General features: G+C 40.8%; 1 protein-coding gene across 10 annotated transcripts in view; it reads left to right on the top strand.

Annotated features, from left to right (window-relative positions):
• CEP128 (centrosomal protein 128) overlaps positions 1-24,464 on the top strand; it is a 446,026-nt gene that overhangs the window by 179,847 nt on the left and 241,715 nt on the right. For 9 of the 10 annotated variants that reach the window (XR_012159510.1, XM_073349335.1, XM_073349336.1 and 6 more), the window contains 2 exons: positions 1,606-1,665; positions 12,268-12,460. Coding sequence is in view for 9 of the 10 variants with exons in the window: in XM_073349335.1 (XP_073205436.1) it covers positions 1,606-1,665; positions 12,268-12,460 (253 nt within the window). In the remaining variant the exon portion in view is untranslated. Of the gene's footprint in view, positions 1-1,605; positions 1,666-12,267; positions 12,461-13,391; positions 13,445-24,464 lie in introns of those variants that run through there. The other variant, XM_073349342.1, reaches the window with a different exon arrangement.

The following is a 24,464-nucleotide window of genomic DNA, read 5'->3' as shown; positions in this document are numbered from 1 at the left end:
ATGTGTGGGAAGAACATCTCCCTACAGAAGAAACTAACGGAACAGAAACAGGGCTTCTTTGTTCTGTTTGCAACTTTGAATAAGACACAATTATTGCCCCCAACATCTGGCATTTTGCTGACCAGGCATATCTTAACAAAAACAAGGTTATCTTTGGTTATTCTGCTTTCTCTTAGCTAATCACTATTTGCTAGGCCTCTGACCTCTTGACCAAACTCTGGACTTTGGGTCTGTACACAAATCCATATACCAGGTTATTACATCAGCAATGGATTTTAACCCTTCAACAGGCATTTTAACATGTGATTCAGATCAATAGTTGTAAATTGCATTTCCCTGTAAATTAAACATAATTTTCACAAAGGGGCACCCAGAATATAGAATCATAGATCATAGAATCATAGAATATCAGGGTTGGAAGGGACCCCAGAAGGTCATCTAGTCCAACCCCCTGCTCGAAGCAGGACCAATTCCCAGTTAAATCATCCCAGCCAGGGCTTTGTCAAGCCTGACCTTAAAAACCTCTAAGGAAGGAGATTCTACCACCTCCCTAGGTAACGCATTCCAGTGTTTCACCACCCTCTTAGTGAAAAAGTTTTTCCTAATATCCAATCTAAACCTCCCCCACTGCAACTTGAGACCATTACTCCTCGTTCTGTCATCTGCTACCATTGAGAACAGTCTAGAGCCATCCTCTTTGGAACCCCCTTTCAGGTAGTTGAAAGCAGCTATCAAATCCCCCCTCATTCTTCTCTTCTGCAGGCTAAACAGTCCCAGCTCCCTCAGCCTCTCCTCATAAGTCATGTGTTCCAGATCCCTAATCATTTTTGTTGCCCTTCACTGGACTCTCTCCAGTTTATCCACATCCTTCTTGAAGTGTGGGGCCCAAAACTGGACACAGTACTCCAGATGACGCCTCACCAATGTCGAATAGAGGGGAATGATCACGTCCCTCGATCTGCTCGCTATGCCCCTACTTATACAATATATCTTAGACTCATAAACTCATAGCTATTAAGGTCAGAAGGGACTATTATGATCATCTAGTCTGACCACAATGCTGGCCACAGAATCTCACCCACCCACTCCTGCAATAAACCTCTCACCTATGTCTGAGCTATTGAAGTCCTCAAATCATGGTTTAAAGACTTCAAGGTGCAGAGAATCCTCCGGCAAGTGACCTGTGCCCCATGCTACAGAAAAAGGCAAAAAAACCCCAGGGCCTCTTCCAATCTGCCTTGGAGGAGAATTCCTTCCCAACTCCAAATATGCATTGTTGTTGATACAGTAAACTGCAATCTAATAATAAAACATTTAAGCATTTTGAGGATGTTCTAATCACATAGTGTTGTAGTGATCATATGGATAAAGCAGGAAAAATAACAGAATTACTATGTACCTGAGTTGCATTTTAAACAAGAATTATACTGATGGCACTGCATTCCTTATCCTTTAGTGTGACCGATATAAAATTAACAGCTCTTTAAAATATTTAGGAATAAACCTTCCAATACTGATCTTTAGTCATGATTTTTTGAATTAGTGTGCTCATTTTGTTCAGTAAATAAGAAAAAATTTCCCTCTGTGTCTAAATTTTTTTTCCAGGCAATATCACTTACACCTGGGTTAAAGAATGACCCTCATCGCTGGTTAGCAGAAACAAAGGTAACTTCATCTGTTGGATATTATTGGATAAAATAATAATAAGCTGGTTTTGGTCACTAAAAATGGTATTTGAAAATTGCAGTTAAAAAGGGGTTGAGAGAGAGAAAAAGAAAAAGTTAAAAATCTGTAACATTTCTCTGATAGGTATATTGATATTTCCAGCGTGGTGACTGGCCTTTCAAGCCAATAGATGGTAATGATTTTTTTCAGCTGAAGGTCTTTGGCAATCTCTTGCTGCGTAGCAGTAGGGGATTTCCAGTGTGAAGTGTCACCATATTTCTGAAGAGTATCAGATTTTAGCCTTTTTATTGGCCCTTTTATTGGCAGTTATGGTACTTAGCATCAATAAGCGATAGATATTTGTAGAGCCAAATTTACAGCATTTCTCCCTTAATTGTGCTCACTAAATTTGAGCACACCCAAATTCTGAGCACCCAGCAAAACGAGTGCATTTGTGGGTGAAATGATGGAAGCCTGCTGCAAATATGACCCTTTGGTCCTGGATTGCCTTTTCTCTTTTATCAATTCTTTTGGAGTAAAACAAGGTAAGTTTATAGTCCACAGGCATGCTTCTTTCTATAGGGTTATAAGAAAAGCCAAGACATGTTTTGTTTTAAGCAGTTTTGGTTTATATCTAAAGGCTTTTAGACTGGATTCTTGAAAAATGTGCTATTTTCCTTTTACCCTTCTTCTAAAGCCTATGACCCACATCATGTGAGTACACACATACTTGGAAATCTCTCATGAGCCTGCCAACCCTGGCATGTGAGCATACTGTAAGCTTTCATTTCTGTGCCTCAGCTTAATGGTTCAAAGAGATGACTGGTAACTTCTAACCCTTGCTTTTTACTTTGCAAGCTCTGTAAGCAGTCTTATCCAGTATCTTTTAATAGGATTAAGCTTCTCATGATTAAAAATAGCTTTTATACTGCATGAAACAAACCTTTTCCTCTGCAGTGTAAAAGGGTCATGACAGGGGAAGAAAAGTTGACCAATTGACTGAGGAGAAGTTGAATCTGTTTGCTAGCAAGGTGGCTTGAGGTTATTGATGGGCTAGCATGTAATATACATAGATCAAGAGTGAATATCACTATAAATAACAGAGATAAGATTTTGAATCAGAGAACAAGAACTTTATAGGAAACAGTCTCCTATTCAGATAGGTGCTGCTGACATCCTAGGCAATATTAGAAGGACCTTCCAAAGGGCATTTAGTAATTGTTTTCATAAATCTGCCAAATGAGTTTCTTTACTTATTGGTAGAGAAGACCTGAAATGAAAGGAATAGAAATACTGCAGTTCTGTAGATTTGCACGTTATATATAAAAGATTATATTTCTGGGCTGAATCTCTGATCACCTGGAATCACTTCAATTCTACTTCCAAGTCACTGCAATTGCTGTTGAATATTGTAAAGATGGGGACTTTGGTTTCTAGCATTTCTGAAATCCAAATTTTGTGTTTCCTGGTTGTTCTTTGAATGATTGCATATATGTATTCCACTCTTAGTATCAGTGCACCCAGTGCATGGCTGTCAGAAACTTTTTCCCTCAGTGGTATCTGTTGGGTGGTATGTAGTTATAAAGGGAAGAACTGCCTTTAGCCCGTCAGTTCCTTCTTACCACCCCTAACGGTCATTAGAACTCTGTTTTCTACCAGAACTGTTATTTCTCTCAGCCTTTTTGAATGTAGTGTAAGTCTAGTCTTAGTAATGTTATGAAAGTAAGTTTTAATAGTATTATAGATATTTTTTTAAAAAAATTTTTTGACTTCTTGTTTTCCCTGTTCAGGGTTTTTTTCTATGTATGACGCTGAGGTATGCCCTGGTCATCAGATTTCAAGCCATGTGTTTCTGGCTCCAGGCCTATGCCCATGAGTGACCTGCACAACAGCTGCCTAAAGTGCTTGGGAGAAGCACATATGAGGGACTGGTGCCAGGCTTGCAGGGGGTTCAAACCTAGGGTGAAGAAGGATAAGGAGGCTAGGCTGAAATTCCTGTTGATGAAGGCAGTGGTCAGGCCACTGTTGCCACTGTCCTGATCTGACTCGGTGCTGAGTGCTGCGATTTCAGAAAGCGGTGCACCTCCAGCTTTAGCAGGATCCTGGCACTGTTCTCCCTCACTCATACCGAGGAAGAAATACAGTGCTTCCACAGAGGCACTGGCCAGGGGAAAGTCTCCACCCTCTAAGTTTGGTAAGAGGGTCAAGGAGGAGTCAAGTAGAGTGCACCTGAAACCTCAGCATCCTCCTCCAACTTGATGCCTAAATCAGCACAGTCAGCTCTGGCTCCACAAGGAGAACTGTTGAGTGCGGTGTTGGAAGTAGCACCGCCAACTTCCTCAGCACCGCAACAAGCGGCCATCTATGTGCCTCCTACCTAGAGGCATTTGCAGCAGTAAGAAACCCGCTCTGCCTCTCAGTGCTTTTGACTCCTTCCTTACAGGAGTCTGGTCCCTTGGCACCACTGCCACTTTTGCCAGCAATTCAACCTCTTGTACTCCAGTTGCCTTCTTCACAGATAAGCCCCAAGGGGAAGTGGGCTTTGATGGTGTTGCTCCATCCACCAGTAGGCCCTCGGCACTGTTCCCTGGCACTGACTGGATCAGCCCCACCATGGTCAAAGGAAGGGAATTCTCATTGTCTAACTCAGAGGGGGATTTAATATATCACAGTGCTGAAGCAGGACATGCCGGTCTCTGCAGAGATCCTTTCTTTCCACCTACTGCCGTGACCCTTGAATGGGACCTGACAATTGGACCCTGCCCTGGTTCAGTGGCCATTTTGGAACTCTTGAGGGTTTCCCCCAGCTTCCAGACCTTCCCAACACTGTGCATACTCAGTGCACTCCTCTAGAAAGGCTGAGTCTACACACAGAGTGGCTCTGTTTCAAGAGGCCAGCACCAAGACTGGTATCAAGCATTAAGAGGAGGTTCCAGATCCAGAGCAACAGCTGGTAGACGAGATTCTATCCCCCCCGGTCTTGGCTTCCTCTTCAGATGAGGGCATTTGATCTGGCACAACTTCTCCTCCTCTTGATGATTTTAAGGTTTGTCAGGAGTTATTGAAAAGCGTTGTTGCAGGCTTAGGTGCACAGGTCAAAGAGGTCAGGGAGCCCTCGAGTTGTCCTTTTATCATCGGTGGGGCCCTCCACAGTATCTCTGCCAATTAACAAGATGATATTAGAGCCAATAAAGGCTTTTGGGGCAGAGTCTATCCTCTTTGCCTTGAACCTCTAAAAAGGTGGAAAGAAAGTACTATGTACCCTCCCAAGGGTTTGAGTATATTCACCCACCTTTGGGCTCATTAGTTGTCACAGCAGCTAATGAGAGAGAATGAGAGGGATACCAGGCTGCCACCTCCAAATCAAAAGATGCCAGAAGGCTGGACTTATTTGGCAGAAAGATTCATTCGACAGGGTGTTTGGAGCTACATATTGCTAACTAACAAGCTTTGTTGGGACTTCGTTTGTGCAAATTTGTTCCATGCAAAAGTTAAAGGAGCTCCTTCCAGAGAACGCTAGGCAGGAGTTCTCTTCCCTGGTCTGTGAGGGCAGACTTATCATGGGAACTTCGCTGCAGGGGGGGCTGGACGCAGCAGACTCTGCACGTAGAACCATGGCCTCTGCAGGGGCCATGTGTAGATCATCCTGGCTGCAGTTTTCTGGTCTTCACTATGAAGTCCAGACTACTATCCAGGACTTGCCATTTGAGGTTTCCTTCACTATTCTTGGACTAGATAGCCCATTCCACTCCTCTTCCGCAGGACCTATCAAAAAAGAGTTGTAGGCGTACGCCTCCCTCTCCTGCTGATTTGGCACTCGGCCCCTCAAGACACCCAGGAATCACAAAACAGGTATTTTTATGAGCCAGTTGAGGTTGTCATACCAGTCTCTATCTTTCCAGGCCTGAACCCTGTCTCTCCTACTTTTGCAGTGCTTGGTCCTGGATTACTTGGGACAAGTGGATCTTGAGCATGGTGGAAGTGGGATATATTCTCTAGTTTGCTTCTACTAATCCCTCCCACCATCCCTCCCTTTCCCTCTTCAGGGACCATTTTCATGAAAAACTCCTTATCCAGGGAGCCATAGAGGAGGTTCCATGTGGTATCAGAGGGAAGGGGTTTTATTCCCCATATTTCCTAATCCCCAAAATGAAGGGGGTCTCAGGTCAATTTTAGACTTGTGTCATCTCAACAATCCTTAAAAAGGATAAAGTTTTGCATGTTCACCCTAGCTTCTATTATCCCTTCCCTGGATCCCAGGGACTGGTATGCTGCCCTCAATTTAAAAAATCCCTACTTCCTTGTGGCAATCATTGAAGCTCATAGGAAGTACCTCTGATTTCTGGTAAATCAAAATCATTAGTTCATCATAGTACCTTTCAGCCTGTCCGCAGCTCCCAGGGTCTCTTATAAAGGTCATGGCGGTAGTAGCTTTACCCCTACTTTGTCAAAATCCAGTCCAAACTGCAAGTGCAGAGCAGTGTTGCCCCTAGCCAGTCAACATTCAATCCTCTGGAGCTGTTAATCAACAAAGAAAAAATATGCCCTCAAGTACAAGACCTCGTTTCATCGTGGGATCTAAGCTTAATATTGTCAAGATGTATGGGTCCCCCATTTGAATCATTGACTACTGCTCACTGCTGCATCTATCAATGAAGTTGGCCTTTTTGGTAGCTATTAGCTTGGCCAGAAGAGTAAGGGAGCTGTGGGCATTAATATCGGGATCTCGACATACAATCTTTGTTTAAGGACAAGATTTACCTACATCCTCATCTGAAGTTCGTCCCAAGGGTGGCTTCCTCTTTCCACATCTACCAGCCAAATTATTTGCCTGTATTCTACCAGAACCACATATGACCAGGGAAGAAGAGCATTTGCATGGCTTGAACATCAGAAGAACCTTGGAGTTTTACCTGAATAGAACTACACACTTTTGTAAATCCTCACAGCTGTTCGTAGCTGTGACAGGCAGAGTAAGAGGTCAATCAGTCTCCACCAGAGAATTTCTTCCTGGACCGCATCCTGCATACACATGTGCTATGACTTGGCTAATGTTGCTCCACCTGACAGAATCACAGCTCGTTTGTTGAGGTCACAGTTGATCTTGGCAGCCTTTCTGGCACAAGTTCCAACTGCAGACATTTGTAGAGCAGTACCCTGGTCTTTGGTCCACACATTTGCCTCTCACTATGCTGTGGCTCGAGACTCCAGAGATGATGCTAGAGTGGGACAAATTGTTCTCCAATCTCTATTGAAGTAGACTCCGATCGCACCTCCTGTCTGAAAGTGTGTAAGTCACCAAGATTTGAACGCACATGTGCAATCACTTGAAGAAAAAAATATTTACTAACCTGTTCCATAACTGTTGTTCTTTGAGAAGTGTTCCCATGTCTATTCCACAACCCGCTCTCCTGCCCCTTTGTATCAGAGTTACGACAAGAAGGGAGGGGCTAGGGATGGCTCTGCTCTTTATACCTGTGTGAGGACAACAGGGAGAGCCTGAGCCACACAACAGGTACTGTCTTGCGAAAAAGTTTCTGATGGCTGTGTGCTGGACGCACCAACACCAAGAGTGGAGTGAACATGTGTAATGCATCTCAAAGAACAACAGTTATGGAACAGATTAGTAACCATTTTTTTCATAGCTAGCTGAGGAGAAAATAGATAAAAATTGTCTGGGTTCTGGGGGTGTGTGAGTGTTTGAATGACAGAGCAACTATTCAATAATTGAGGTTACATCAAGATTTTCCCTTAGAGCAGGACTAAAAATTGACTCTGTTTCATACTGCAGTGGTTGAATTTAGATTCCACATTTGGCACAGTAATTCTTCGTTGGACAGTTGAATTTTCCATGCAATTTTTTCCACGTTTTTTTAACTAACTTTTGCAGAGGCACTGTTTTAAAATGCTCCCTTTTTGAAATTTGGTTTTGTTTTCCTCATGTATCATTAGGTTTCTGAAGCTCAATAGTCCCCACAAACTACTCCCCCACAGACATACTAATAACTTCTCAGATATAGATTGCTTTTTGAACTTTTAAAATGAAATACACAGTTTATTTCCCTTATTTGTCATAACCTAGATGATCTTCCTTTCCTGACTACAGGTGTATTGATGAGAAACAACAAATTTCAAATATATTAGGAAAGTTTATTTTAATTTTTCATTGAAACTTTGTTTTAATGGATGTTTTTAACTATTTCTCTCCCCAGTTGTGGTCTGTACATACCTCTGGTAAGGTCTGTTCATACCTCTGGGCAGCAGAGGTATATGGGGGTGGACTCTGGGGGAGGTGGTGGTGCTCTGGAGATGCATGTGGGGTGAGTAGAAATGTTGAAGATAGAGCAGGGAGTGGCGGGAAGCCGGAGAGAAATGTACTTGGATCCATGTGTGCTTCAGAAGGGCATTTGGAAGAAAGGGGATTTAACAGAGGTATTTGGGACATGTGTGAGGGAGAAGCTTTTGCATCAGGAGTGAGATATGTGGGTGTATATAGGGGCCATGGGCTGGGCAGATGAGGTTCAGTGTCCCTATGCTGCAGCCTTGCCACTTGTTCAGGGGCTCTTCTTGATACTACTGCTCTAGCTCCGTGGTGCCCCAAAGCAGCATCACTGAGGAGATCTCTTCAAGCACTGACTGATGCCTCGCTTGAAGAGACTCTGCATCCTCTGGCACTGCTGCTTTGGATCTCTGGAGCACCAGGGAAAACAAGAGTCTCACAGCCAAAACCCTGTATTCCTAGTTAAACCGCAACTTGGTCCCTCAATAACCCCAATCGCTCAAGTGAACTGAAACGCAAGTGGTTAAAATATATTCAAGTCCTGGGCTTTTCTTATTTTTAAAGTGGTTGACACCTTAAATATTTAGCTATTAGCATAAAAGCTGGTTGTTTTTAATGCTTTAAAAGTCATCTCTCAGATCACATCTTAGTTCTGAAATGATATTTTTGCTAACTGCAAATGGGATTTCTGCTTTTTCTGTTCAGTTTTATTTAAATTATGTGTATATATATTGTGACGGGGCAAGGCCAGATGGCTATAGAAAAGTAGTGGGAGATAGATATATTAGCTCCAGGCTAAACAAATCCCTAGTACCAGGTTAAGTGGAATGGAAGCTGCTCCAGGTGAATTAAGACACCTGGGGGCAATTAAGAACTTTCCAGAAGGCAGGGAGAATGCTAGGTTGATTGGGACACCTGAAGCCAATCAGGGGCTGGCTGAAACTAGTTAAAAGCCTCCCAGTCAGTCAGGTGGGTGTGGATGTCAGGAGCTGTGGAAGGAAGTTGTGCCATTGGAGAGGCTGAGTAGTACACACCATATCAGGCACAAGGAAGGAGGCCTTGAGGTAAGGGTGAAGTGGAGCTTGAGGAAGTGAGGGAAGTAGCCCAGGGAATTGTACATGTCATGTTTCTAAAAGGTCAGCTACCATAGCTGATAGTATTAGGGTCCCTGGGCTGGAGCCCGGAGTAGGGGGTGGGCCTGGGCTCCCCCCCCCCAGCTTTGCCCCCTGATTAATCACTGAGACTGGGAGACAACAGAGACTGTGCAAGGAAGGATAACTTCTCCTCACCTCCCTTGCTGGATTATGATGAAAATGGCTCAGTAGACTGTGACCCTTTTCTCTAGAGAAAGAAGGGTTACGTGGAGGGTCACAGTGAGCCTCTGAGGCTAGCGAAATCCGCCAGGAAACATGGAACCCACGGAGGCAAGCACAGAGCTTTGTCACAATATGTATGTATTATGTACAGCATTCTGTAAAACCTCACACATTTTCACTTTACTAATATGCAAATCTGATGATACTCTCACAAAACCCAGCAGTCTCATCCCATTTCACAGCAAAGATTGTAATGTAGTCTCAGCTGCTGCAGCATCAGGGACTCAGGTATGGGGACATATCTCTTGACCGCAGTCAAGGGAGGGGTAGATGGGAAATGATTTTGTGGTTCATGTGGCTGACACTGAAGGGAATGTGGTTAGAGCTGCAAGTGTTGGAGTTAGTTTTCACAGTCCTTCTATAATCATGACATTGTCATCTTTGTATAGGCTGTGCCTGAAATTGGTGATTTTTGGCTCATTCAATGGAGTGGCTCAAATTCCATTTTTAATTATGACCTGAGGCTGGAGTATGAATTCTGGACATGTTATCCTCAATCCCCATGTATGAGGACAGAATTAAACTAGTCTTTAGGTACTGAATAAAGTACTGCAGTACCTACAATTTTAAATTATTTGTTCTGCATCCTGTTGTCACATTCACTATCATTCAAGGTGGAATCTACTCCCCTTTAGAATCATCACTTTTTCTGTCCTATGTGTCTCTTCCTTCCCCATCTTCTTCTCTCTGTTTCTTCCCTTCTTCTTTAGTTCTGGGAATTTATGAGTGTAGAAATGGTTTTGTTCAGGTTTAACTCTTAAAAAATCAGCTCTTAATTGGAGTGGAGACTGTGGGAATAGGCCTTTTTTTAATTATTATTATTGTAGTTTAATCCATATACTTTAATGGATTCTTTATGTGAGGCAGGTTGGGGAGTAAATATTTTTTCACTGGACAATGCATTATGTGGTTTTCAATTAAATGTTTTTTTCACCCAAAGCTATAGGCTGACACACGTACATAGAGGTGAAATGGTTTCTGACCTCAAATTGTGAGTGGTGAAATGGTGACTTGAAACTATTACAGTCACCCCAAACCTACCTCTCCATTTGTGGTGTCCAGACCCTGGTCTGTAAGTGGTAGACCATAGGTCCACTCTTAGTATTTTGAGTTTCATAAATTTTAAAATAATAGATTTCTTGTTAGATACTTGAACTCGCCCACGGCAATGATGTGGGTGCTGTATCGATCTGTGGTACATTGCGCCATCTTGAGCTTAGTAAAAGCACAAGAGTTATTGGAACTTGCAATCTCCATACGCCCCAATTTAATACAAAGATTTAATAATTTTTTTTAAATGTACTGGGAGATATAGAAAGGTTCAGGCCAAAGCTGTATTTGCGAGTTCAATAGCTCATGTGTTCCTTCTACTGTTGGGACAACCAAACCATTTGAGTTTGGGTCAGTTTAGAGCTGGGCATTTTTTGCTTAGAAGCTCTGGTTTCAATGTTAGAGCCAGATTTTGGCAGGGCATTTTGTGTAGGTACCCTTCCCAAAAATCAGTGCCTCTGCGATGGAAATATGGGGCAGAAGTCATGCATCCCATTTGTTGTTTCCCTTAAATTTGTTCAGAGAATATTTTGGAAGTTGAGAGAGACTTAATCAAGCAAGGTGAATGAACAACATGATGGTAATTGAAATTTAATGTCAATAAATGCAAAGTAATGGAAATTGGAGGGGAAAATTAAATGGCTTATACACATTAGAGTTCTAAATTAGCTGTATAATTTCAAGAAGGGGACCTGGGCTTCATTGAAGACATCTCAGTGAAGACCTCTGTCTGGTGCAACTGCAGTCAAAAAACCAAAAAAGATGCTAGGTTTCATAAGGAATGAGGAATATGGGAATAATATAAGACCTTAGATAAATTAGTGGCATGACCTCATCTTGAATATGGTGTGCAGTACGGTTATCCCATCTCAAAAGGATATTGCAGGACGAGAGGGAGTTTAGGAAAGTGTGAGAAGAATGCTTAAGTACCTGGAAAAGAACCGAAGACAAATTGAAAAGATTGGGATTATTTTCCTTAGGAGATAATAGAGGACATGATAAAAGTGGATAAAATAATAAATGACTTAGAGAAGGTAGATGGGGAAACTTCAGCTCACCCTGTCTCATAACTCAAGAACAAAGACATTTAATGAGTGAATGGTGGTAAATTCATAACTCATAAAAGGAAATACTTTTTCACACAATATGTAACTAACCTGTGGAATTATCTGCCACAGGAAGACATTTAGGCCATTAACATAATAAAATTCAAAAAGGGATTAGACATTTATATGGATAACAAGATTATTGAAAGTTGTTATAATTAATTATAACAATGTTGTGGAAGAGCTATTAAACCTCATGCTTCAGGGGATAATCCAGTCTCTAACTGCTAGAGATCAGGAGACCTTATGTGGGAGGCAGATTTTCCCACGTTTACCTATTGCTTGTTTCTTACCCCTTCCTCTGAAGCATGGCCATGTTGCTGGCCGCTGTCAGATAGAGGTTCCTGGACTAGATAGCTCTTGGGTCAGATCCACTATGGCAGTGCCTATGTTCCTCTGCAAACCAAGTGTTGCAGGAATCATGCCATCGCATTCCAGGGTAGGGCCTGTTCACCAGGCTGCCTGTATACCCTCTGAACCAGCAATGGCCAATAGACTCTCAGCCTACAGGATTATTCTCCTGGAAAAAATAATTTACATGTTTGGCTTGAGCATGCAGTTGCTGCCAACCAAAATATATGTGCACATTTTGAGTCCATTTGCATGTTAAGTCAGAATTTGTCCTTTAATATATTTTTAATATTTCTTTTTAAACTTGTATAGCAATAGCTATTATAAATCAATAGGGTGATTCCAAATGTTCTTGTTTGTTCAGTATAGAATTTAAGTCCTAGTATTTTTATTAGAATGCTCTCTCCTTTTAGTGTTATATAAATTTGTTCTTCTCTAGACTAAACTTCAATGGATGTGTGAAGAGGTGAAAGAGAGAGAAAGCAAGGAAAGGAAGCTGCGGCGCCACCTATTGCAGAGTCGAGAGCAGCTTGAGCACTTGACACTGAGCACGGAGTGTGAGCGTCAATCTCTCTTTGAACAAATAAAAAATCAAGAACATGTCCTGGAGGAAGTTAACAGAGAAAAGAGAGGTAAGTTGACCAGTTCATTTTTGTTAATGAAGGAAGAGAAAGAAGGGAGAAATGCTGATCTTGAGAATTACCAAAGTACATCCAAATCTGCTTTATCTGGTAGTCATTAAGAAATCCAGTTGGTGGTTGCTAGTGCTAACTAGGGAAACAGATTTTTGTTTCCCCTTGGTTAAGTTGGCTTATTTTGCCAACAGCTATATTTCAGTTCAGTAAATGTCTGAAGAACACATGGGTTTGTGAAATGGGAAGTAGACATGCCAATTAGTCTTTCAGTTCTCATATTTAAGGCATATCATGACCAAAAACATTACTAGAAATTATAGAGGAGAGATAGGAGACAGCATTGCTAGGAGCTTACATTGTCTTTGCCTTCATCCTGCTTTTATCTGTAAAATAAATTATTCTCAAGTAATCTCTTTTTTGTTATACAAAAATATGAAGAACCTGTTTTGGAATTTTCCCATTTTTTATTTTAATGGTCATAACTACTTTTTGCTGTCATGAACCACATAAATAGTATTGTTGTTTGTCATAATGATGGCCTATTAAGAAGAATGGAAAATACAAAAATGGTAAATGTCAGAGGATGTCCTGAATTCCTTTTATGATGGTCTAATGAAGCCTGATTACAAGATTTATTGGTAAATGTCTTGTCTCTTACACATGTTAAAATACTGAAGAAAATAAGCTTTGCATTATATAAAATGAGTTTTAACCAGTCACATGTGGGATGAAAAAATACAAAAATAAAACGGGAGAATGTATTTTTTTAAATTAACTTTGCATGTTGGAAAATAGGCATTTAACCTAATTTAAACCAGGACATTTTTTTAATGGAAAAGAGTCTAAGGAGCCTATCTAGTCAAATGCCTGATTGTGCTGTTATATTATTAGCATTATTGTTGGTACCCTTCTTATTCCATTTTCTTAGGCCTATGATGTCAAGCACATTTGAGGGCTATTATCTCTCTTCTCTTTGAGCTTTTTCTGTGTTTACATACAGATACCAAAGAAACAGCCAATGAGGTACCTCATTACTTTTGGGGGGTTTACCTTGTATTATGATTACATTGTTTATATGTTTTCTCTCTGGCTAATTAATATTTCTTTCTGGTTCAATAATCTTATTTCAGTTGCCTCTTTCTTTTTAGAAGATTCTGTGTTGGATTTTTTGCCAAGTTATTGGTGAGTGAAGCTGGTAAAAATAGTTTGGAAGGATGGTCTTGTGATTAAGGCCTTAGAATGGAACATTGAAGATTTTGGTTCTGTTTCTGTCACAGACTTACGTGACCTTTTGCAAAACACTTCATGTCTTGGTGCTTCCATTGTTCATCTGTAGCATGGAGTTAATACTTTGTTATTATATCACAAGGATTTTGTGAGGATAAATTCACTAATGAATGTGAGGTCCTCAGGTCCTGTGGTTCTGTCACTGAAAAAACAATATGCAAAAATGCCAAACACAGGCAAGAAGAAAAGGAAACCAACACCAGGACCTAAAGAAATGTATATTTTATTTTTTGGATCTGTATTACTAACGTTTGTTCAATATTTTTGAGAGAGATCTTTATTAAAAAGATCTTGCATTTATATAGCACCTTTAATCCTGAAGGGTCCAAAAGCAACGTATAACACTGAAAAAAGCAGCAACCTCGGGGTTAGAGAGTAACAGAAAAGAGCTACTCAACAATATGTGGCAGGAACTTTTTTGGCAAAGGATACCAGACCTATGCCAACAAAAAATATCTTTACATTTTTAAAGTCTATGAAGAAATTGTGTTTTTTAAGGTGTTGACCACAATAAATTGCATAATACTCAATCTGGCTACTTCAGAAAGATGAATCACACAACTGACCATGCTTGGATTTGGCCCTTCTGTGATTTTTAACCTGTGAACACTAGCAATTTGAAACTTGAAAACGGAGAGGTATATTAGCTGAGTTGAACTATTAGAATGGGAGGATGAGTGGTTGCATTTCAGTTTTGTACGTTGCTTTGGGATCTCAGGATGAAAGGTACTATATGAAAGTAAGATATTATTTACATGATATTTCTCAGCAATAATAAACAAAAAAAAATATTGTTACATAAGCTTTAGCGGTATTGGAATGATAGTGCTTACAGCTCACTTAGGAAGGACCAGATGGTACATGGCCGTCTAAAAGTCTGTCTTGTTTTTGAGTAGGTGCATTTTGTTCATGCTGGAACAAAGTTGAAGGAACAATTTAAGGCCCCAAGTAAACCGGTCCAGAGTCCAGTTTCAGTAGGTCTAATAAATAACTTTGTCAATGTGAATGAACAGATTGAGAAGAGAGGAACTAATCAACAGAGATGTAAATCGCCCAGATAATTTGTATATAGTGCCACATATTCAGAATTGAGATTTGAATACTTTTTTTGTGGGTGAAAGACAAGCACCCATTAATCTCACAAAGGCCAATCCATTTTTATTCCTATTTTTTTAAAATAAAATCCAAGATATTCCACCATGGTAAGTTCAAGTGATCAGAACTGAACCAGAACTTTGTGTTTTATCAGGCATATGCCATCCACTACTTTAAAGTTGCTCCTACAGCTTTCTGTTCTTTCATCTCATAATATTCTCATAACTTTTGGATTGTTAACCTTTGCATAGGAATCATGTCTTGTGTGTTATGTTCATGTTCCTGAAAATTCTCCTGTTCACACCAATTTCCAGCTATTCAAATCTGTTCTTAATATGTGGCTGATTCCATTTTGTCCTAAGGAAAGATGAGTTAGAAATCTCACAATTCAGTACTTTTACTCAGATTTGTTTCTTTGTAAGTTAATGGTTCCAGAGTAGACCAAAACTATTTCAGTAGCTTGTTCTCTTGTGCCATTATGTTGTGTCCTGACACACTGAAGTCGAAATATTCACAGGACTCAACCACATCATACTATGTAAAATTGAATTCCAGATCGCTTCATGTGTCCCTTCCTGTGCCCAGTTGTTCTTTCCTTATCATGAGTAACATGATGCTATGCTTCTTAATGCTTTACTTTGCCTTATCTTTGGACCCTTACAGGATAAGGAGATGTTTATTGCCAAAGTGTGTGATATTTATTACCAAACTAACGGACCTCTTATTTACCATACTTTGTTTTATACCCTGTACTATAGATATTGCCTTTCGTGATGTGGTAATCTCTCAAAATGGCCATATTTTTCATGTGGGTGCCTAAATTAGGTCTCTGCCAAATGGGCAGTTTTAGCCGCAATTATTTGTTTTGTGTTTATTGCTTTAAAAGTCTGCCTTCAACATCCACGTTAGAAAATGTAGACTTAATGTCTTCTCTATTAATTTGGCTGAACTTATTAGAAATCTTGCATTTTTGATTTGCTCAATTTCTGTATTATGTGAGTTTTCCTGGGGGCTGTTTTCATTGAAGAATTTAGGTAAATTCATTCATTCTGTAATTAGTCACCCCAAGTTTCATGGCAGGTATTTAAGTGTTTCACATGTGTGTTGAAGAATAGCTCTCTTAAAAGCACACTTTTTTACGGTACCCATTAATCTTTCTTTAAAAGTTCATTAAACTATATATAATAGCAACCTCAGATTAAATCTGGAAATAGGGAGTGTGTTCTTCATTTCTTTGTGTTCTTCTATCTGTAGAAATATATGCCTAAACTGGGCCTTGGTGAACTATGGTTTTAAATTGAGTTTGGATATTGAACAATAGGCCCAAAGCGTGTAACCAAAAAGAATAAGATCATGAGAAAGAGGGATTGTTTGTGTTAAACTTGTAGTGACCCTTGAAATACCAGCATTATCTTATTTAAGGTTTGAGCTGAATAATTCCTAAGCCAGGGATCAAATAAAGAAAAAATGGTTAATTGGTTACCAGGTACAGTAAATAATTAGTTATATAAGTTTGCTTTAAAAAAATCTTTGTGTAATAATTAAAGAGAAATATAGTAAAGTAAGATGAGATGAAAACCTTGAGAAGAGTAGGGTTCAGCCCTAAACTTCCTCATCTGGCTTTGGCTAAAGTCTAACAACCAGGAATGACATCACTTTTTTTGTTATAGCATATAAAAAAAGAGACACTTTTTTTTTTTGTGGAGGTTCTTTCTCAGAGCTTTCCCCAACCCCCTCGGAGTCACGCCATGATGGGAAGCTTCTTCTCAGGCCTGGTCCTGTTGTGAGTACTTTGGCTAGTATTTTTAACTTATGCACTTCTTTAATGACGGGTTTCAGAGTAGTAGCCATGTTAGTCTGTATCCCCAAAAAGAAAAGGAGGACTATTTTCCACTGAATGCATCCGACGAAGTGAGCTGTAGCTCACGAAAGCTTATGCTCAAATAAATTTGTTAGTCTCTAAGGTGCCACGAGTCCTCCTTTTCTTTTTACGCTTCTTGAAGTATCCTCTGCATATTTCCACTCTTGGGGTTGGCCAGCCAGGTGCAGCTAGGACAGTGGAACCTTCTAGTAGCAGGGTGGATAGGGGTGCCTCGCCCCTCCCTTCCTTGCCTCCAGTGTTTGAGTGCATTAGGATGGCATGCCTATGAAAAGGGCGTAGAGCCCATTGCTGCCTCAGTTCCTTCCAGCCACAGCAATGATAAGACATGAACCTCTCTAGCTCCTCAGATCCATAGTTAAGTGCCTTTAGATTAGTTGTTGTTTGAAGTTAGTGTAGTTAATAGGATAAGTTCATTTTAGATAGTAGTTATAGTTGTTAAGTAAAACACTGAGCAGTTCTGACATGGCAGATCCCAATGCAAAGATGCATGATTTTAAGAGGTGCGTGTCACGTCCATTGGTTTTCCCAGCATCTGACATACACATTCAGTACCTGAAGTGCTTAGCCAAGAATCATTCACTGGCACATGGTGTTACCTGCAGCACATTTACTCCTTGAGCCTGGAAGGAGAGACAGAATAAACTTCAGGCTCTTCTGTTACAAGCGGCCTTGTCAGACAAGCTTCAGGGATCTGATAGTTCTAAAGGATCTGAAAATAATGAGAGGAGACTTCAGTTGGCTCTGATTATGTCCAGATCCAAACAAGCATAGACAGCAAAGGCTTTAGATTCAGCATCATGCTCCTGTTCCAAGTTAACTGACCCTTTGCTAGCCAAGTTCTCAGATCCAGTTCAAAATGGGGTACAGTCCTAAGTGGGACCAATACCAGAAAGACAGTCTGAGACTCCTCAAGACTTACCAGAACCAGCTATCTTGGTTCTGAGGAAGAAATAAGCACATCTCGAGTGGCTCCTCGGATTATTCACATTATATGGATCCAAGAACTTTGGATTTAGGACCTCCAGATTGCTGCGAGAATATGCATCTGAAGAAAAGATCATCAGATCCAGTCATGCCAACCCAACCACATAGAATAATAGTTACAGCCCAAATTCTTTTGGATCCACACCTGTTAACGGATCTGATTTAACCACAGTGCTTGCCTGGTAACAGAGGATCATGAGGGCTCTCCTCAGTCAATATCCTCCCGCCTAAGACTCCAGCTGGCTCACTGGTCTCTATTTTTCAGATCCTGCATCAGTTAGCTCACCTATTGCTTCAGGATTGGATCTGCAATTGGATGTTGAGCCTGATCTGAGGCTCTTACCAAAACCCAAATAATTCCTAAGCCAGGGATTGGCAACTTTTGGCACGTGGCCTGCCAGGGTAAGCCCCCTGGCGGGCTGGGCCGGTTTGTTTATCTGCCGCGTCTGCAGATTCGGCTGATAGCAGCTCCCACTGGCTGTGGTTTGCCGCTCCAGGCCAATGGGGGCTGCAGGAGGCGACAGTCAGCACATCCCTTGGCCCACGCCGCTTCCTGCAGTCCCCCTGGCCTGGAGGAGAGAACCGTGGCCAGTGGGAGCTGCTATCGGCCGAACCTGTGGATGCTCCAGCTAAACAAACCAGCCCAGCGCACCGGGGGCTTACCCTGGTGGGCCATGTGCCAAAAGTTGCTGATCCTGTCCTAAGCAAAGTCTTCCACTTGAAGTAATACTTCTGTATCAAGTAGATGACGTTGCCAGACTGGGGAATTTGGCAAGACTGATTCATGCCATCTTTGGTGCCATGGCCATATTGGCTATCTCCTACTTACCACTACCATGTGATAATCTGGTGCTGGATTCATCTTCCACTGGAACCTACAGATCTGAGGTGTACGGATCTGAGAGGTAGGAAATGTTCCCCTTCTTTGGCACAGGATGCTCTTTTGGAAGAGAAGTACTGGGAAGGATCTCCACTTGATGAATCCCAAGATTTCATGAAACCAGAAAGTGGTTCATGTCCTGATGGCAATGTGAGAGTAACAACAGCATTGTCTTCTTCAGAAGATGCAATTCAGTTTCATGAACTAGTTGATAGAATATCCATTTTAAAAATACCATCAGTGGCTTTGGAGGAGGCCACACATCCAGTTTTTAACATTTTTGGGTCTACTGCAAAGGATTAAATTTTGTTGCCTATATTAGAAGGGCTCTGGCAACCAGATAAATCCATTTGGTCTAATCTGTCATTGTGCCAACCAGTTTCAAAAAAGGCTAAATTACACCAAATACCAAAATAAACTCAGGAGTCATACCCTATGACTGGAGAATTGTTTACCTATTTTTAAGAAAGGGGGAAAAATTGATCCTGGAAACTACAGGCCTGTTAGTTTGACCTCAATTGTATGCAAGGGTCTTAGAACAAATTTTGAAAGAGAAAGTAGTTAAGGACATAGAGGTAAATGGTAATTGAGATAAAATACAACATCGTTTTATAAATGGTAGATTGTGCCAGCCCAATGTGATCTCTTTGAGAATATAACTGATTTTTGACACAGGAAATGCAGCAGATCTAATCTAGCTGGATTTCAGTAAGGCATTTGATACAGTTCCACCCTAAGAAATTATTAGTTAAATTGGAGAAGATGGGGATTAATATGATGATTAAAAGGTGAATAAGGAGCTGGTTAAAGGGGAGACTACCACAGGTCATACTGAAAGGTGAACTGTCGGCCTGGAAGGAGACTACTAGTGGAGTTTCTCAGGGATCAGTCTTGGGACTCATCTTATTTAACATTTTTATTCATGACCTTGGCACAAAAAGTGGGAGTGTGCTAATAAAATTTGCGGATGACACAAAGTTGGGTGGTATTCCAGTACAGAGAAGGACTGGAATATCATACAAGAAGATCTGGATGACTTTGAAAACTGGAGTGATAGAAATGGGATGAAATTTAATAGTGAAAAGTGCAAAGCCATTCATTTAGGGACTAACAACAAGAATTTTTGCTGTAAGATGGGGACTTAATCACTTGGAAGTGATAGAGGAGGAGAAAGACCATAGTGTATTGGTTTATCATAGGATGACTTAGAACTGCCAATGTGATGCAGCTGTGGGAAAAGGTTAATGCAGTCCTAGGGTGCGTCAGGTGAAGTATTTCTAACAGAGATAGGGAACTGGTAGTGCTAGTATACAAGGCACTGGTGAGACCCCATCTGGAATACTGTGCCCAATTCTGGTCTCCCATGTCTAAGAAAGATAAATGCAAACTGGAAGAGGTACAGAGAAGAGCTACTAGGATGATCAGAGGAATGGAAAACCTACCTTATGAGAAGAGACTCTAAGAGCTTGGCTTGTTTAGCCTAACCAAAAGAAGGCTGAGGAGAGAGATGATTGCTCTCTGTAAATACATCAGAAGGATAAATACCAAAGAGGCAGAAGAATTATTTAAGTTAAGCACCAATATTGACAAAAGAAAAATGGATATAAACTGGCCGTCAATAAATTTAGGCTTGAAATTAGATTAAGGTTGCTAACCATCAATGGAGTGAAATTTTGGAATAGCCTTCCAAGGGGAGCAGTGGGAGGAAAAACCAAACTGGCTTCAAGACTCATCTTGGTAAATTTATAAAGGGGATGGTATGATGAGACGGCCTACGATGGCATGTAGCAGATCTGCGACTGCTAGTAGCAAATATCCCCAATGGCTGGTGATGAGACACTAGATGGGGAGGGCTCTGAGGTATTACAGAAAATTCTTTCCTATGTGTCTGACTGTTGGGTCTTGCTGAAATGCTCAGGGTCCAACTGACTGCCATATTTCAAGTCAGGAAAGAATTTTCCCGCAGCTCAGATTAGCAGAGACCTAATGGAGGGGCTTTCACTTGCAGGTTTAAACTAGAGCAAATGGTGGATTCTCTGTAACTTGAAGTCTTTAAATCATGATTTGAGGACTTCAGTAACCCAGTCAAAGATTGCGGGTCTATTATAGGAGTGGGTAGGTAAGGTTCTGTGGTCTGCAATGTGTAGGAACTCAAACTAGATGACCATGATGGTCCCTTTTGGCCTTAAAATCTGAGTCTATCACCTCAAAGATGGGGTTTTGACACAGTAAAGGAATGTTATGTTATCCAGTTCAAATCCCTTCTTTCATGCATCCTCTCTTTCCCCTCCCTTTCCAGTGACCCTTCCTAGGAGAGATTATTAAGAGTGGAAACACAGATTCTGCTGCATGCAGTGGCTGTAGAAGTAGTACCATTAATTCACAGAAACAAAGGATTCTACTGTCATTACTTTTTAATCCTAAAAAAGAATGGAGGTGTTCAATTTTAGATCTCAGAGCTCTAAACAGATATGTCAGGTTTAAATTCAGAATGCTGTCTCTGGCTTTGATCATTCCCTCCCTGTCTATTCTGGATTTATTTGCTGATCTTGATCTCAAGGATTCATATTTCCATATCTCAATAATATAATCTCCCTGAAAATATCTACATTTTGTTCTTGATTCAGAGCATTTCCAGAGCTTACCCTTTGGCCTCTCCACTGCACCCAGGGTTTTTACTAAACTCCTGGTTTTGGTAGCAGCTCATTTGAAGAGGCAAGGGATTTTCATCTTCCCTTATTTAAATGACTGGGTGCAGAAAACTCCGTCCAAAAAGGAATTAGAGCCATTTAGATTACCTGTTTTCTGTCTGAGAACTTTACTCTTCTCATAAACAAAGTCTTCTGATTCCATCTCAAAAGGTTTAATTGGGGTGATCTTCAACTCCATAAAAGAAAGGGCTTTCCTGCTGGAAAAGAGGTTTTTGAAAATATCCATCACCATACAGACACTCCTTTTACAACCCCCTTAAAGAGTGATGTATTTTCTGGCATTATTAAGCCTCATGGCATCTATAACATACATGACTCATTAATAGTCACCACAGATTTATCTGACACATCTCTACACCTTTTCATCTGAGGTCTGTTGGGCTACAGAGATTTCCTGTTACACATGAATATGTGAGAACTGAGGGCCATCCATCTGGGTCTCAACATGTTTCTTCCACAGATACAGGATGCAGTAATTCAGGGAGGCATGGACAACATGTCTGCAGTATATTATTAGAATAAACAATCATCCCAGCTATTCAGTGAAGTGATAAAGCTTTGGGACTGGTACATCCTATACGACATTTACCCAATTGCCTTGAATGTCATGGAGAACCCAACAAGGTCAGAGATCTTCTGGACAGGGACTCCTACCAGATGCACTAGTGATCTCTCAAGGAGTCATTGATTGGGGTTGTACTGTATGACTGGAGAATTGCTAACATAGTTCCTATTTTTAAGAAAGGTAAAAAAAGTAATCAGGTAATAGGATGAAATTTAATAATGAAAAGTGCAAGGTCATGTATTTAGGGATTAATAACAAGAATTTCTGTTATAAACTGGGGACGCATTACTTGGAAGTAACAGAGGAGGAGAAGGACCTCGGAGTATTGGTCGATCACAGGATAACTATGAGCCACCAATGTGATATGGCCATCAAAAAAGCTAATGCAGTCTTGGGATTCATCAGGCGAGGTATTTCCAGTAGAGATAAGGAGGTGTTAGTACCATTATGCAAAGCACTGGTGAGACCTCATGTGGAATATTGTGTGCAGTTCTGGTCTCCCATGTTTAAGAAGGATGAATTAAAACTGGAACAGGTACAGAGAAGGGCTACTAGGATGATCCGAGGAATGGAAAACCTGTCTTATGAAAGGAGACTCAATGAGCTTGGCTTGTTTAGCCTAACTAAAAGTAGGCTGGGAGGAGATATGGTTGCTATGTATAAATATATTAGAGGGATAAATACCATGGAGGGAGAGGAATTATTTAAGCTCAATACCAATGTGGACACGAAAACAAATGGATATTAACCTGTCATCAGGAAGTTTAGACTTGAAATTAGACGAAGCTTTCTAACCATCAGAGGAGTGAAGTTCTGGAACAGCCTTCCAAAGAAAGCAGTGGGGGAAAACCACATATCTGGCTTCAAGACAAAGCTTGATACGTTTATGGAGGGGATGATATGATAGGATATCCTAATTTTGACAATTAATTGATCTTCGACTACTAGTGGTAGATATGCCCAATGGCCTGTGATGGGATGTTAGACGGGGTGGGATCTGAGTTACTACAGAGAATTCTTTCCTGGGTGTCTGGCTGGTGAGTCTTGCCGACATGCTCAGGGTTTAGCTGACTGCCATATTTGGGGTCGGGAAGGAATTTTCCTCCAGGGCAGAATGGCAGAGGCCCTGGGGGTTTTTCACCTTCCTCTGCAGCGTGGGACACAGGTCATTTGCTGGAGAATTTTCTGCACCTTGAAGTCTTTAAACCACGATTTGAGGACTTCACTAGCTCAGACATAAGTTAGGGGTTTGTTACAGGAGTTGGTGGGTGAGATTCCGTGTCCTGCGTTGTGCAGGAGGTCAGACTAGATGATCATAATGGTCTCTTCTGACCTTAAAGTCTATGATTCAGAACTTCTTCAGCCTTTGGGGGTTTCCGGCAATAGATCTGTTTGTCACCGGATTCAATATGAAATGAAATATGATTTTGCTCAAGAGCGGCCTTGAACAGTCTATCATTGAGGGATGCATTTCTCCTAGATTGGGAAACAGGTTTGATGTATTGCATTTCCCACATTCCCTCTAATCCTCAAAGTTTTAAAGAAAATGAAACAAGATTTGGCCAGGGTAATTTTGGTTATTCCAGCATGACTGAAACAACAGTGGTACACTGAATTACTCTGTTTATCCAACAGCAAATACAAGATGCTTCCATTATTGACAAACTTACTACTCCAGCAGGAGGGGAAGGTTTTCCACTCGGATTTCCAATCATTACACCTAATAGCTTGGGTGATAGGAATTTAACAGATTTAGAAAGATCATGCTTTGTTGTTGTGGTGCAGCAAATTCTTATTAATGTTTAAAAAGCATCTACCAGAAAAAGCTACAATTTTAAATGGAAAAGATTTGTTATCTGGGCAAATGATAGGAATGTTGACCCAATCTCAGTCCCTATAACGCTTGTTTTAGAAACAAGGGGTTTGTCTCTCTCCATTAAAGTCTACTTAGCAGCAGTAGCAGCATTCCATATTCACATTATGGAAAACCCATTTTCTTGCACAAGTTGATGAGAATTTTTTTTTTTAAAGCTGATTGCATTTGTATTTCCTGGTATAGGATTTGGCCCCTCTATGGAATTTTAACTTAGTTTTAACACAGTTTATTGCTCCCCCATTTGAATCTCTAGCGAGAACTGATCATTGTTTTGTTCTTCTATAAGGACAGGTTTTATAATAGCAATCACTTCCACTAGAAGAATAGTGAGTGGCATGCATTGAGTGAACCTCCCCTCCCCCATGCTACTTTTCAAAAAGTCAAAGTTCTTAGACCATACCCTAAATTCCTTCCCAAGGTGGTTTCAGAATTTCATGTTACTCATAGAATCAGTTTAACTGTATCTTTTCCTAAACCTCAACAAGTAAAGGGGAAACAAGTTTCATTCCTTAGAATGCCATTGTATTATTTGGACAGAATGAGGGACTTCAGGTTGTCTCCTAACTTATTTATCTTGTATGCTGGTACTTTTAAGGGTTAGGACATTTTAGCATAGTCCCTGTCCAGATGTGTATTGACAAAAGTGTTACAGAGGACACCCTCTCCTCCTGTTCCTCTTAGAGCCCATTCTACTGAAGTGGTTGCTAAATCTGTAGCATTC

The sequence above is a fragment of the Lepidochelys kempii genome, chromosome 6 (genome assembly GCF_965140265.1).
Source record: "Lepidochelys kempii isolate rLepKem1 chromosome 6, rLepKem1.hap2, whole genome shotgun sequence".
Taxonomy (NCBI): Eukaryota; Metazoa; Chordata; order Testudines; family Cheloniidae; genus Lepidochelys; species Lepidochelys kempii.
Note: the sequence above shows the minus strand (reverse complement) of the source record. Positions and strands in the feature narration are given on the sequence as shown.